This window comes from Dermacentor silvarum, chromosome 3, assembly GCF_013339745.2.
Source record: "Dermacentor silvarum isolate Dsil-2018 chromosome 3, BIME_Dsil_1.4, whole genome shotgun sequence".
NCBI lineage: Eukaryota > Metazoa > Arthropoda > Arachnida > Ixodida > Ixodidae > Dermacentor > Dermacentor silvarum.
In genome coordinates, this window is record NC_051156.1 from 167012717 (window position 1) to 167027606 (window position 14890).

Genomic DNA, 14890 nt, shown 5'->3' on the forward strand with positions numbered 1-14890 from the left:
TGCGAAGAAAGCTTGGCATTGGACAAGGCAAAATGTATGCATTGAAAGATAAGCAGGGTAATATCAGCAATTTCGACTACATAGTAAAAGCAGCAGAAGAATTCTATACTGACCTGTACTGTACCGAGAGCAGCCAAGCTACTTTCATCCGAAGTACGGATGACCATGATACAGAGGCTCCTTCTGTAACTAGTGATGAAGTTAGAAGGGTCTTGCAAGAAATGACCTGGGGAAAAGCGGCTGGAGAAGATGGAATAACAGTCGACATTAATAAAAGACGGAGGAGATATCATGCTTCAAAAACTTGCAGCCCTTTATACGCAATGCCTCACGACTTCAAATCTACCAGAGAGCTGGAAGAACGCCAACATTATACTACTCCATAAGAAGGGGGAGACTTTAAAGAATTGAAGAATTCAGTATTGTATGAAGTATTTACCAAGATAATTTCCAATACGTCAATGAATAAACGCTGGATGCGCAGAGCCAACCCGAATGCACTCCCGAATGGCTTGCTGGAGTCCGTGTTTCTATTTGTGCCCAAGCCCAGCACTCGACCGCTGGCGTCGCCATGCGCCGCTCGTGTGTACCATGTTTCTAGCCACCGCCGTTGGAACGGAGAACACACTGGGCTGGTGGTGACTAGGCACAACTGTGGCTGCTGTTAAGGGCCTCGATGCCATTCCTAAATAAACGCATCACTGTTTTGATGGTCCAAATATAACCTCACTATCAGGGAGGGAGCAGTCTACCTGACTGGAGCAGCATTTTCTTATTTGGGGTGTTACGGAGCGCAACGTAGCAACACCCCAAGCTTTCGAGTGCAGTTAAAGATCGTTATTCATGTTGCCGGGTAACATTGTTCGGAAGTCTATGGGGTTCAACCTGCGTCCCCTAGTTCAACCAATTCCCGGAAAACAACCGCTAGCAGCAGTGAAATGGGACGCGCCAACCAGTATACGCCGCCGCGCTGACATGGCGCGTGCAGTTGGAGAATGCTAAACTGCGGAGGGCCATCAGAGGAAAGGAGAGTGAAGAGCAAACGAAGAAAGAAAAATGTGATGTGCACGCGGCTTTTGTTTTGTTTGTAATTTACTTTGTAAGGTGTTCACCGCTACAGAACATTCCTTCTCAGCCTACAAGGTGCCAAGTGACAAGAGGCACAATATTGAATCCAAAAATCTGGAGGTGGTGGTAGTTTGCTGTTGTTGTCACAATCTTTACAGTGATTCTTAGACTACGTTCCGAGTGCTCTTCAAAAAGCTTTCTTCAAACATGTGCACTTCAAATGGGCGCAAGTGTATTTGGCAGTGTTGGGATGTGTTGCCTGTACAATTCGGATAATGTCATTGTATATGAGAAAATTGCCAGAGTTGTACCTAAGAGTCCTAATGTAAGAACATGTTAATTTCTTAATATCGTAGTCTCTCTTGCATTTATTATTTGTCTGTTTTTGGTGTATCTTAATTTTATTGCGTAAGGCAGACATAAAGTAGCGCTTTTTTAACCAGTAGTCCCAGCTCTCAAGTATTCTTTTTCATGCCTGTTTCACTATACGAGATGCTCGAGTACAGTGGCCATTGAACATGAATATGAGCAGTGTGCTTGTTGAACTAAGCCAATTGATCGTCATTAGTCCAGCAGTTTTATGGGACAATTACACGGCTATGTTCAACTGTTGGCGTATTTGTGCCACCGTAAGCAATAACATTTCTTGTTTTCCTGTCGTAGATACAGGTCGTGCACGTCTTCGTTTGAAATTATATACATTTATGTAAAAATTTATTGTGCCTATATTTACAACCTTGGAGGCCTAAAATGTTGTTTTTCCTGCCTATTTTTGGCGCCTAAAATGCGCTTTTTTAATGCCTAAAGATCCGGCCTCTAGTCATAACCACTACGCCATACAGCCACGCTTCCGGAGCATATTCATGCGAACCATATGATTGCGTTCGAGCACCCTTGGCGAAAGAAACATGCTGCCGGAGTACACTTGCCCGACAGTTTGGGCGCGGTTGGTGCTGGATTAACTAGGCTTTGCTAGTTTTCGTTTCCAGCAGGTGTCGGCAACATGGCCGACCACCATGCTGCGGCGATGCCAGCGAAGTATCAACGCCAAAATGTTGCTATTTCCGCTCAACTCGGCGGTTCAATTAGCACGCAGTTGCGCAGGCGGAGTCCGAATTATATAGAATGGCGTACCTTAAGGTGTCCGGAATTTCGGTCATACTTATACTTTAAATTTATGGGCCTGTGATGGTGCCTCAAAGTAGTCCAAATAATCGAGCTTGTTTGAATTGCTGGTGTCGAAATAATCGGTCGACACCAGTTGTGAATCGGCCAGTTGCTGAACAGAGGCTTCAGCTTTACAAGGAAAAACAGACCGTTGAAAAGTACCTGGTGTCGTCTGAAGCAATGACTGAGCGTTACGAGGGGCTCATCAAGGATGGCCTGGCTCAGAAAAGCATTGACATTGAGTCTGGCCACGTGTTTCTGACTGATGCTAGAGCCTTGCTGAAAACATAACAAAGTGTCAGCTGTCAACGAAAAAATCATACGATGTAAAAGGCAACATCTGAGCAGCTTCACTCAACTTGAAATAAACTAATTACAGCGCACTGTGTGAACAGGTTTGTTGTCTTCATTTAAATTAAAAGGAAACTCATGTATTTAGAGGCAGAGCAACATTGTTTTACAACAAGCAAATACTTTCTGGAATAATGCTTTTCAATTTTAACTGTTTGAAATAGATTGGCATATGTCCAGCAGTTGGCATTTATTAGCTCTAAAGTGCTCTGATATCTGTATCTGGATGCTCCAACCTGCTCCAAAATTAAGATTTTACTGCTCCAAAAATTGCTCCTAATCTCAGTTCGTCAGTGGCACCACTGAGAACATCGTTCATACGTTTTGGGAAAAACGCGAGAAAGAACATACCAACCGGGAAAGCGTATGACCCAAAGTCACTAAAGCAATGTTGTGGACTCAACTGAAATTGGCTTATGTTATACGAAGTGTTGCACGGATGGTTGGGCCCAAGCAGTCCGAGATGCGCTTTGTCATTTCTTCGGGCTCTGCAAGCTTACGTTTCGCTCCTCAAATACGGCCTGGCTTTGAAGCTTCCTTGGGCGGGGCATTTTCGCAGGAAGTTTTGATGTGCCAACTCGGCAAGATTTGTTGCGGCACAACACGTCGATGCACGTCGAGCTGGTGGAGCCGAAGTGGCCTGGGACACGCTATGTCGATTTCCTATTGCGTAGTTTTTTCAGGATGGAAATGGAAAACCAAAACGAAATCGAACTGGTGGGCGACGCCGGTGTGTCTAATGCCATCGGAGCAAAACATGGTGCTCACTTAGCGCCGCCTGCAGCAGGGAATGGCAACGCATTTAGGTTATCATCGATTAAAGGTGTGCTTCCGATGGCATTAAGCCACATGCACAGTGAGGCTGGTACTGGAAGAGGAAGCCAGGTGTGTGCCACATTTTTTACAATGCACAGGTGGCCGAGTACTGTGGGGAAGCTGCTGTGGTGGGCACTTACTGCTCTTGATCTCGCGTGCCTCACGGCTTTTCTTGTTCACATGGGATCTAGCGTCCGGAAAATGTATCATACAATCGTATGTTGGCAATGTACTGGACATTGGTGCCAAAAGACCGTGTTTTCCGGGAACATATTAACCGGCAAAAAAGCTTAACCATATTGTCATTTTTTGTGTTCGCGATCACGAGCGTTGTTAGCAGGATATTGTACGAAATGGGATCTTATCAACGAGGTTCAGCTGTATTGCAGTAAAATAAAATAAAATAATGGATACAGTTGACTTCCGTTAATTCAACCCTGACGGGGCTGAGAAAATGGATTCAATTATAAGGCAAGTCGAATTAAACAAGGTGCAGGAAAAAAGGCAAAACACTTCGCTGATTCATTTGGCAGTATAGTTGCCCAATCCTAACACGCCCCCAAATCAAACGCGCGCCTGCCTTCTACATGTCCAAAGTAGAAAATTGATGTAGAATTGACATTAAAGCTCCTAAACAAAGTATAAATATAACACACACCGGATTGTATAGCAAGAAAAATGGGCAGGAGTCTGATGGCGGCCAGTTTCCTAAAGTCAGCTTCGTCACAGTTTTTAGTCTCGGCTTCGCCGCAATAAGGCCGTGTTGCGGCCCCTAAGCTCCACCAAAACATGCTGTCACTAAAGGGGTTGTATTACGGTTACCATAGGGGTCACGCTTATGCATGCGTACTGGTCAAGTTCGAATTATCCAGGGGGTGCCAATTTTAGAATTGAAGCAACAAAAGCTCAGGCCAATAGAAATGCATGAGCGCCAATCAGGACCTTTCGGTTGGGATTGAATTAACTGAAAAGTCTAATTAACCGGAATATAACAAAGTGACAGATATAATACAGTAATTCTGACGCCCCCTTTAACTGTGTTACAGCAAGGTACAAATGTACTTAAGAATGTTTAGTTAATAATCAGTTGGTTTTGTATTTCTCAGGCCCAAGGGCATGGGGAGGAGTGTCATTTGGTAGCCATGTCAGCAGTGGCATTGTCGAAGGTGGCAACGTTCATTGAATCAGTGATGAGGGCTTAGAATGTGGTTCCACTTGCTTAGTTCATGAGATAAAGAAAAGTCAAAGCAGGCATTGGCATGACGCCTGGTGTGTGAATACCACTGAAGCAGCTACTACAGTGTATCATCGGTATTTATACATCAGTGGTATAAACTGCAGTACTTGTTGATAACTCGCTTCAGTTGTGACAAACCCATCCTCCAAGGACGCTGTCCACAGGGACATAATTATTACAAGTGTTTCTAATTTTTTACGATTATAGTGGTAAGGTTCACCATTGTTAGAACAGTTCTACCTGGCCAATATTGTGTTCCGTAAAACCCATAACTAAATGAGCCCATTGTGTTTTGTATGAATTGAAAGCTTTCTTTTGTGTCTCACTTTTGATGGCATTCATGCAGTGCGGGTAATGTTAATCAACGCACTCGTCTGTTCTTTTGGCCACAGGTCATCCAGCAGGAGCTCTCACGGCTCATGGTGCGCAAGGAAAAAGAAGACCGCGCCGAAAAAGCCATGTACAAGCGCATGTTTGGTGGCAGCAACGCTACCGATGCCAAGGAATCAAGCAAGGGGTCTCGTTTTGGCAAGGTATCAACTCCAGCACCTTAGCTGAGCATCGCATCTTCTCTCTCTTCTTTTTAATGCAGAGCAACGATGAAAGGCCACCATCCATACAGCCACACTTTAGTTAGTGTGGAATTGGAGGGAGGGATGGATGGAGGAGGGGTGTGCAAAGCAGTTGTGTGCGTGAAGATTCCAGTGCTAGGTGGGGGATAAAGAATCTGAGTGTGGGTTGAGGGATAGTTTAGGGCTAATATTAACCTTTTGTAGGTGTTTATTTGTTTATTTATCGATCTATATATTTATCTATTTACTTATTTATTTATTCATGCACTTTTATTAGTATGCAAAATAAGTTTACTAAGAGCATACAACACAGTTCCATTATCGTTCTAAAGGCAGTGCACCTTTTGACACATAGACAACCCAGGTGAAAATATTGCAACTGGTGACAACTTGGACCAGTTAAAGTGGCTTATGGCAGAATTCCCAGTGGGGACCAGTTGCCAGTTGGTCCCAGTTGGGACCAGTTGCCAGTTGGTCCCAGTTGGGACCAGTTGCCAGTGGGTCCCAGTTGGGACCAGTTGCCAGTGGGTCCCAGTTGGGACCAGTTGCTAGTGGGTCCCAGTTGGGACCAGTTGCCTGTTGGCCCCAGTAGGGACTGGTCGGTCTGCTAGTGGTCTGCAGCTGGATTCAGTAAAAATGTGACCCGATGGGGCCATTTTTTTGGCTCCAGTGCAAGAAAGACAAGCTTGGATCATCATCAAATGTTTATTTGATGCAGTCTACAAAGTGTCATTCGATGTAGCCACCTGCAATCTTGAGAGCTTTTCGTTGACTTCAACCAAAGGGCGTCCTTTTGAGGAAGTGGTTAAAAAAACCTGGGCACAAAAATACACATATAGAAGCAGTTAAAAACAGGGGTGCTAGTTCAACCACTAAACGTTTAACCTGGCAATATTTGCTTCCACATTAGAATAATGTGGCTCCGCAATTACCAAACCAATTTTAGGACAGTGTGATATATGCTAGCTCAAAATGTCTATCATAATAAAAATTACGCCACATGACATGACAGGACAATTATAAAGCACACAAAATCAACATGATATGTGTGTTCCATCGTAACAGTAGGCAGATATAAGGAACTCTAGACAGAAATCTTGCACAGCGTTGTCGGAAACAGGCATGTCATTGCTGCGACGCACACAGCAATCGGCCCGACGCCACTGTACAGAAGTACTTACGTCCACCATCAGGATAAAAAAAAGAAGAAGAAAACACTTCATACTGTACTATAGAATCATAAATAAGAAGTATAATTACCTCGAAATGGTAAATCGGCGCCGGGGAAAACGCTGCACATCGATGCATGCTGATAGATCCACAAAGCCGCGGAGGACAGGGGTAAAAGAGTTGTCTTGCGTTGTTTTGAAGTTACAACAGCAGCCACAGATAAAAACTATCCAAATGTACTACCGCACGAATGAGATTGCGCAGGCGCTAACACCACGGGTTCCTTAAAAACACATCGTTCAGTCACAAACACGCACGCACGCCTCGCTACGGTGGCTAGCCTCGCCTTGACATGGCAGCCGCCATTGCACACGTGCTGTGCGCAACTACGGCTGACTACGGTCGCAGTTTTATGTCTTTCCTGCCCGCCGTGTTCCCTTCTCTGCGCTACTGCTCTTTGATGTTAATAAATATTACGGCCTTTTATATGCGGTATCAAGTTAGCAATTTAGATTAAATGTTTAACATTTACTTTATGCGCACTTCAACAGAAAATGCGACACTGATGAAACTTCAGCCGCAAACAAATACGGTTGCTGCTATTGCACCGTCGTTCGTAAGCTGACCGGGCACCGCAATCTGCCTTGCAGATTACGACTGGTTGTTCGGTTTTTCCGTTTTTTTGGGGGGGGAAGTATTCGCTGTACTGTAAACATTAGCTACCCAACTCAACGACTCATCGCGACGAAGTTCAGTGAAGCAAAATTGGCAAGACCATGTAGGCGCACGTCGCTTTTGTGTATGTCGCTGAGATGGCCATTTCTAGCTTAGTGCGCTGAAACAAAATGCAAACGTACGAACGCAATCTGCTGCACAATTGTACAGCAGAATTTTTAATTATTCAGTGATTAATTAGAAACACGTGCCTCGATCTCCATGCAAGCAAGCGGTCCGCTAGTCTAATTTTTTTATCAATTAACTTTCACCAGCAAACAAGAGCTGCGGAATCCAGCAATACATGTTGTATCAGACCAGCAACAATCAGCATAAGGCCAATAGAACCCATTAGTCTAATGGAGAAACTAGTAGACATGCAACACTTATTGTGTAAGACTAATAAGTACAATACACAGGGCCATTGGTCTTACAGGTAAATCAGTACGACTAATAGAAATTTCTGTAAATTGGTCTAATACAAAACTTATACAATTTAACTAATACAAAACTGTATTAGACTAATTATTACAAACTTCTATTAGAATTTTTGCTAGGGTTGCTCAAACTGCCAAACATAATTACGCAGTATAAGTATATAGACTAGCTGCTGCTGTCTTAGCAAGCACTGCATGTTACTTGCTTTCAGTTAAACTTCTGTCACTATTTCATTAGGATCCAAACTGGAACCAGTTGCTACCAGTACAACTGGTCAATGTTCCAGTTGGAATCCAACTGGAACCAGTTGATTCCAGTACAACTGGTCAAAGTTCCAGTTGGATCCCAACTGGGTCCAGTCACTCCCAGTATAACTGGAAATTGTTCCAGTTGGATCCCAACTGGAACCAGTTGCTACCCAGTTGCTTCCCAACTGGGACCAATTGGTGTGTAACTGGGACCAGTTGGTTTCCAGCTGGAACCAGTGCATCCCAGCTGATCCCAGTTGGATCCCAGTTGGAAATTTTCACCTGGGAAACGCCAAATCACACAAACACAAGCGCTGAACTTCAACTGAAGGTTTATCGCTGTGTGAGAAGCATTTACGCTCATGCTTGAATGTAACGCATGTGCGGTTGAATTGAAAAAAAAAAAGTGAGGGGGGGGGGGGGGGGGAAGGGGTCAAAGAGGCTCATCAAAGGAATGAAAAGAAGCAAACAAGGAAAATCTTAGAAGTGGTAGATCCAGATGATTAGGGGCACTTTTTTTTTCTTTTTTGTAGGAACAGAAAAAAAGATTATCACATATATGCTGGTCCTAAAGTCAAAGGTGGTGTATCACTTGGTTTTTCCATTTGGCTCTTTTGCTTATTGTTTCTTGCAGTTAATGTTTTGGCCTTATGTTGTTATGACGCTACAGTGTCAATCACAGCTGACGCACAGGACACACATCGCCACACAGCAAGGCGGCATTACTTACTGTTAACCAGTTATCGCTTGGCACAAGCTGCACCTACTGTACCCGAAATTTCTTTCAATCAGTTATTGCTCGGCACAAGGCACACCGACTGTACCCAAAATTTCTTTTGTTATCAATGATTCTACAGTGAAAGAGCCTTGTCTAATCATATTGGCATTGCGCACGGAACACAATTACTGTTGTACATTCTTGAATGTAACCAAGCACGAGCGATCACCCTGGAATGTACAGTGATTCACGCATAAAGAATGTACCAACTCGACCAGTGAGCTCAGGTTCAATGACCGATAGCTGTACTTGCCACTGTCGTTGCGATCTGTGTGTTGCGTGACTTTCTGGGCACAATTTTTCCTAGCAATGTCTTCGTAACTCGCACTTCTGGCATTGTGTAATTATTTATTATTACAACAATGGGGCAATAAGGTTATGTTGGTCGACTAAGGACAGAGGTACAGTGGAATCTCGATGATACGATGACGGCTAATACGAATTTCCAGATGATACGAGTTTTTCTGTGGTCCCGGCCGAGCCCCATTACTTTGCAACGTGCTAGAGAACGGTTGTTACGAATCGATTTTCGACCCGTGTCGGTTGATACGAATAAACGCCACCCCACCGGCGGCCGCGAAAGAGAACAGCGCGCAGTCACGTGCTTTCTCCTTTTCTCTTTTGGTGCGGAGGCGCGGACACGGCGCCGGACAGCGCGGAGGCCGCGACTGTGCGCGAGGAGTTTGACGCGGTGGCGCTTTTCTTGCTTTTGCACTTTTCCCCACGCAGGCGTGGGGAAGTGCGGTCTATCGCTTCAACGGAAACTGAGCGGCGTAAGCACAGCGCATACAAAGGTCAGAGCCGCATGGAGATCGCTTTCAAGATACGGTGCGCACGACAACCCCGCACAGGCGCAAAGTACAAGAATGCATTCGTTGGCAGAGTAGAAGCCGCCCCCCCCCCCCCTCCCTCCTTCCCTCCCTCCTGCGCTGCCTTCCCGCTTTGCTCCTTTCGCGTGGGAGATTGCGTTGCCAGTTAAGCTGCGCCCGGTTGCAAGATACGCGTTTGGTGCCCCACAGCACAGGGTCGCCCCCCCCCTCCCCCCTCCCTCCCTCCCATACCCCGCCGGCCTTTCGCGCGACTTCCGTCACGGCCTGGCGTGCCCGGCCATGACGGAAGTCGCGTTTGCTCTCCACTGTGCATTCGCTCTCCGTGCGTAGAGGCGAAAAAAGGCGTGCTTTCACTCGCACATACGGCGCGCAGCGATGATTTTATTGCCCTTGGACTCATGCTGCTCCTCTGCATCGCCCTCGTTGATCTCCTCTCCCGTCGGCGGGCGTACCTCGTTGAGAAGCGTGCTCGCTACTGCCCTTGTCAGCGAGATTTTCCAGCGGAAGCCGCATTATAACCGGTATTTCGTCTCACGCGGCTGCACTGTAAGCGGTATGTGTATACATGGAGTTCTATGGGAGGGTAAACGGGAGTCGGAAAAGGCCGCGTTGTAGCCAGTTCTGTACTATAAACAGTTACGTTATAAGTAATCTATACTGTAAATGCTTTTTAAGTGCGTGTGCCTGAGTGAGTTCACCTCCGACTCTTTAATTTAGCTAGTTTTAATTGTGTTTCGTTAATACGAATTTTGGCTAATACGAATATTTTTCGTGACCCCGTGAGATTCGTATCATCGAGATTCCACTGTAATTAAAGATCCATGAGGCATTTGTCCTGCTGTTGACTTGAGCCAGCCGGCGATAATGCAGAGTTCAGTTTTGTCAAGTCTGTTTTCTTGTTGGTGAAAATCAAAAAGTGCATGTTTGTCAGTGGTCTACCACAACTGACATCTGAAGGCATTACCTTTAATGGCTTGCACTTGAATTGTCCTATTTATGTCTTGGACTCCATGTAACGGTGCCTTCTTTCAACAGAAATGGTTCTCGTACATTGTTAGGAAGCCCTCACCTTGCACTTCCTTGTTGCACCAGCACCGTGCAACTGTCATTGCCACTTCCTTCGTACCCGTAATTGTGTGCATGGGCTGTGGCATGCTAGCACTTGCTCATTGGTTACGTTATGTTGGGCGCTTGCATAGACACAACTCTTGTAGCAACTTACATGCTGCCTGCATTTGTGCAGCATGTCATAAAATTGGGCTCTATAGACTGCTTGTAGAGCCAGCTTTAGATGAACAAACAGGACCACTTTGTTTTGCAGCTTACTGTCACTAAGTTTTAAATGTTATAATCACTCACGGAGCCAGTGTGTAATTGTACTGATTTTCTAGCTCTTTTGCCAAAATGAGCAATTAGTTGAAATTTATCAGCTCAGTGTTGATTGACATCAAACCTCTGTTTTCTTTCATGGCGAATGCAAGTTAGCATTAGTATTTTGCCTACATTTTGCTTGCTGTCGTTGCAGATATGTGAGTTCAAGTTCAATCTGTTGAAACTTGTTGCAAGCATGACTGCCTGTGCCCATGAATAATATTATGTCCTATAATAATTGGGATACTAATAAAGGGAAGGATAGGTTGAGCTGCATGATAGTAAATTAACCTTCAGCAGTAGTACTAAAGAGGCCACTCCTGCCATTAGAGGAGGCCTGATAAACCAGCAGAGATGCTAAAACAAAAGCTGGCTATCGACGCTGCCTTTAAGTGCCTGCACCACCTTGCTGTAATGTCATCAAATTGTACGGTCTCTGCTTGGGGCCTAGTTAACTTTTTATCAGTAAAGGTGGGCTCTATTTAATTGTAAAGGTGCCTGAGATTCAACTTGGCAAGTTTGAAAAAACTTTTACTATGTCATGGTATCCTATATACAATGAAATACTGTAGCTTGAAACTCGTCGTCACGCTGACATACTAGCACTAGGATTACAGCACTAAATTAAGGATATAGAAATTTGGTTTTGATTTTCTCATCTAATAATCAACCTCTTACTGCGAAATTGAAGAAAATAGATTTGAAATAATACCTTGTCAGTGTAAATTTATTGTTTAGTTTTCTTTAGTGTCCTTCTTGTGCTGGTGTTTGTGTAGCAGGGGAGCCAGTTATATGGGCCGGGCCAGTTTGTCTTGAATAATGGAAGGCCTGCATACTTCAAGCCATGACGTCACACCGGAAGGCAAGCAGGCATGTATTTCAGTGGGAAATACAAGTCGTGTTGAATGCCTTTGTGCATGATGTCATGGCTGAAAGTGGAAAGGCCTCCTGTTATCTAGAAGGTGTTGAATTGGCAGGTCAGACGGGAGGCAGAATTAGCTGAACATGGCTCACAAACTATTCTTAGCACAAGGAGACCACCACAAGAAACAAGAAAGACACCACGAATGCTCGTCTGGTGTCTTGTCTCCATCCTTGTTTTTTGCGCCTTCCCACGCCTTCTAAGATAAACGAACTATCTCAACGTTGCATTCTGTTGCAAACTGCGTCGCATTACCTGGTCTTGAAAGCAGGGCGGCTGTTCTGTGCATGCAGATTCGTAACTGGACGTTGGTCGCGGGCAGCGCGGTGGTGGCAGTTGCGGCCATTGGCGTGGCCGCCTATCGCCACCTGGGGGCCGTATGACAGCTGCTGCGTGGCGGAATGCCCCGCTTGTGAAAAGAGCGGCACGCCCGCCTCGAAGCACGCGTCTCCTCTCCGTGCATTGCACGCAATCGGGCTGCGGTTTTGTGACATGGCACGACTTGTGATGGTGACTGGTGCTTGTTGTGCGATTGCTGCTTTGCTGTTTTCTGCTGTCTCTTTTCTTTTTAGATTTCCCGCTTGTTGCTGTCTGGTCCTGGGTCCGTGTAGTTTTTTTTTTATTGTAAATTTTTTTTTTTTGTCTTGTTTTGCACCATCGTTAAGTGTTTCACCATGCCTGAAGTGTGACCCGCTGGTTGGTTTTATGCAATAGGTTAGCTGCTGCTGTTTGAGCTAATGTACCATTGTTCAAGCGTGCAGCATTTGCATTAGGGAAACCTTGTTTTTTTTTTCATATTTTGCTATTCAAACTGTTGTTATAGCAATTTACCTAGATTATGTTGTCTGTAAAAGGTTTTTTAATAAAATGTTTAAAAAGAACCTTCAAGCAACTTGAGCAGCTTTGCACCATCGTTAAGTGTTTCACCATGCCTGAAGTGTGACCCGCTGGTTGGTTTTATGCAATAGGTTAGCTGCTTCTGTTTGAGCTAATGTACCATTGTTCAAGCGTGCAGAATTTGCATTAGGGAAACCTTGGGTGTTTTTTTTTTTTCATAGTTTTCTATTCAAACTGTTGTTATAGCAATTTACCTAGATTATGTTGTCTGTACAAGGTTTTTTATAAAATGTTTAAAAAGAACCTTCAAGCAACTTGAGCAGCTTTAGCCCTGTGTGTATGAACTAGCCTTCACAGCATGCCAGCTGTTTTACGTCATCCCTGCCAATTGCTAGCACTTGTTAACTGTGGTACACATAATGTACATGGTGTGTGCCAGTTTTGAGGTTAAATTATGTAACTCAGGTAACCCTGTTCTCTCTCTCTCTTTCTTTTTTAATGCGGAAGCATTATATGCCCCATTACGCGAAAATCAGTCGGCATGACTGGATGGTACCAAAAATGGGCGACGACACTTAGAGTAAAAAAAATGCTTCGATTGACGTCAAATTTCTCAGGGAGATTCCTGTAAACAAAGGAAGTTAATGGCATTGAAAAGAAAATTTGGTACGTTTTGGTCTGGGTGAGAATCGAACCCGGGCCTCCGGGGTGCGAGGGGAGCTCGCTTCCCCAACGCCACGGCGGCTCCAAGGCTTATGGCTCACTAACAATGTGCCTAGTACTTGCATTCATGAGCGCGATCATGCATGCAATGAACGCATTCATGATGTTCCGTGGTCTACAAACTTTATCATGGTTTCACTTTCGTACACGTAAGCAGTCTTTTAAGTGTGTCTGCTGAATTATTTGTTAACATTGAATGCAGTTCAGACTTGCAGCTCTAAAGTAGTGTACAGCTCTTACTTACCCATTGAAATGCAGACACTTCCTGTACTCTCCGAGGTGGCCTTTCTGACACATTTTCCACATTTTCTCCACAACCTACACGTCACTACATCCCTGTAAATAAGCATGGTGAGCTGCCAAAGTGTTGTTTTTCTGTGACCACGCACTTGGTACAGAATTTGCCTGTTTTTATGGTTGTAGCGCTTGAGTGAAATGCCTGTCAGTTCTATTCACTTGGGCGTGGTATTACAAGGTAGTATTTGTTTTTGTACTTGTGTCAGACTTAGAACAGAAGAGTGCCTACGGAAGGTTTTGTTAGAAAAGATGTTAAATAAAAAATCAAGTTTGTTTGAAGTATGAGTGCAACTTTAGTACAGATAACATCATGCAAGTTGCCAACATACGCTGAGCTGCAAAATCATTGTGAACCTTTTTCTCTAAGCGTACGAGCAGTAGCTGATAGAAAGTTACGAGCCATTGTGTTTGCCAGCTGAGCCAAAATTGTTGATTTTGGGAGAGAGCTTGTGCTGATTATGCTTGCACGGGTTACATAGTAAGCTGCTACTGCCAGCTTCGAGTAGTAAGCATATACTTAATGCAGTGCATCTTTAATCTGCTCTGCTCTAGTACTTCTGACTCCAGCACTGAATGCAGCCCCAACCAAGGAACAGTTACTGGGCTCTCACAGGTTTTCAAAAACTTGTGCGCAGCATAGCCCAGGGGACTTCTTCCAATCACTGTTTTATTCGCTTTCTTGCTACTTCTCTGCAATCATTGTTTGGAATTCCTTGCCATTGCATGTTACAGCCCATTTCTTTGTCTATCAGTCGGATGTCAATTCAGAACAACTATATCCTTGTGGCATCTAAGAAGGCATCTAAGAAGGCATCTTCTATGTATGTGCCTATACGTTTGAGCAAGTAAAGCAGTCATTGCTTAATATTCAACTTTTGGTGATCCCCATACGTTGATAAGCATTCCATTGAGTGTTGTTACACGAACAATCACCATGTTGCTTTACTATTCTCTTATTTGTTTTATGGGAAAAGGAGTTCAGTGTGGCATCTTATGTTGTGAATATGTGTACAGTGGTGGTTCACCACATGTTGTAGGTGAACGCTTGGACAAAGCACCTGCACGGGTGTCCTCGATTACTTGTTCATAAAAACTTGTTTGCCAGAACTGTTGAAATAAAATGTTTGGTTTCTGCATTGAAAACTTCTCTGTTTCATTGGCGTGTGAAAAAGTATGTTATAGTACAAAGATTCTCCACACTATCATATGAGAGAAATGCGACACATCAAGGCCAAACCCCATATGCGCGAAAATGCACGCGACAGCGACGAGCGACGGTATGAGCGACGAAACGGGCCGTCCGCGTGACGTGTCGCGTGGTCGAAATCGCGCGATCACGCGGTTTTTCAAG

The 14890-nt window shown here is 44.5% G+C and overlaps 1 protein-coding gene across 3 annotated transcripts in view; it reads left to right on the plus strand.

The window, feature by feature from the left end:
• The window catches only part of LOC119446006 (peptidyl-prolyl cis-trans isomerase FKBP8), a 38544-nt gene extending 23862 nt beyond the window's left edge, over positions 1-14682 (plus strand). For 2 of the 3 annotated variants that reach the window (XM_049663810.1, XM_037710312.2), the window contains exons 11-12: positions 5032-5172; positions 11976-14682. In XM_049663810.1, the coding sequence (XP_049519767.1) occupies positions 5032-5172; positions 11976-12065 (231 nt within the window). In that variant the 3' untranslated portion in view covers positions 12066-14682. The remainder of the gene's footprint in view (positions 1-5031; positions 5173-11975) is intronic. The other variant, XR_007466094.1, reaches the window with a different exon arrangement.
• Positions 14683-14890: the final 208 nt, after the last annotated feature.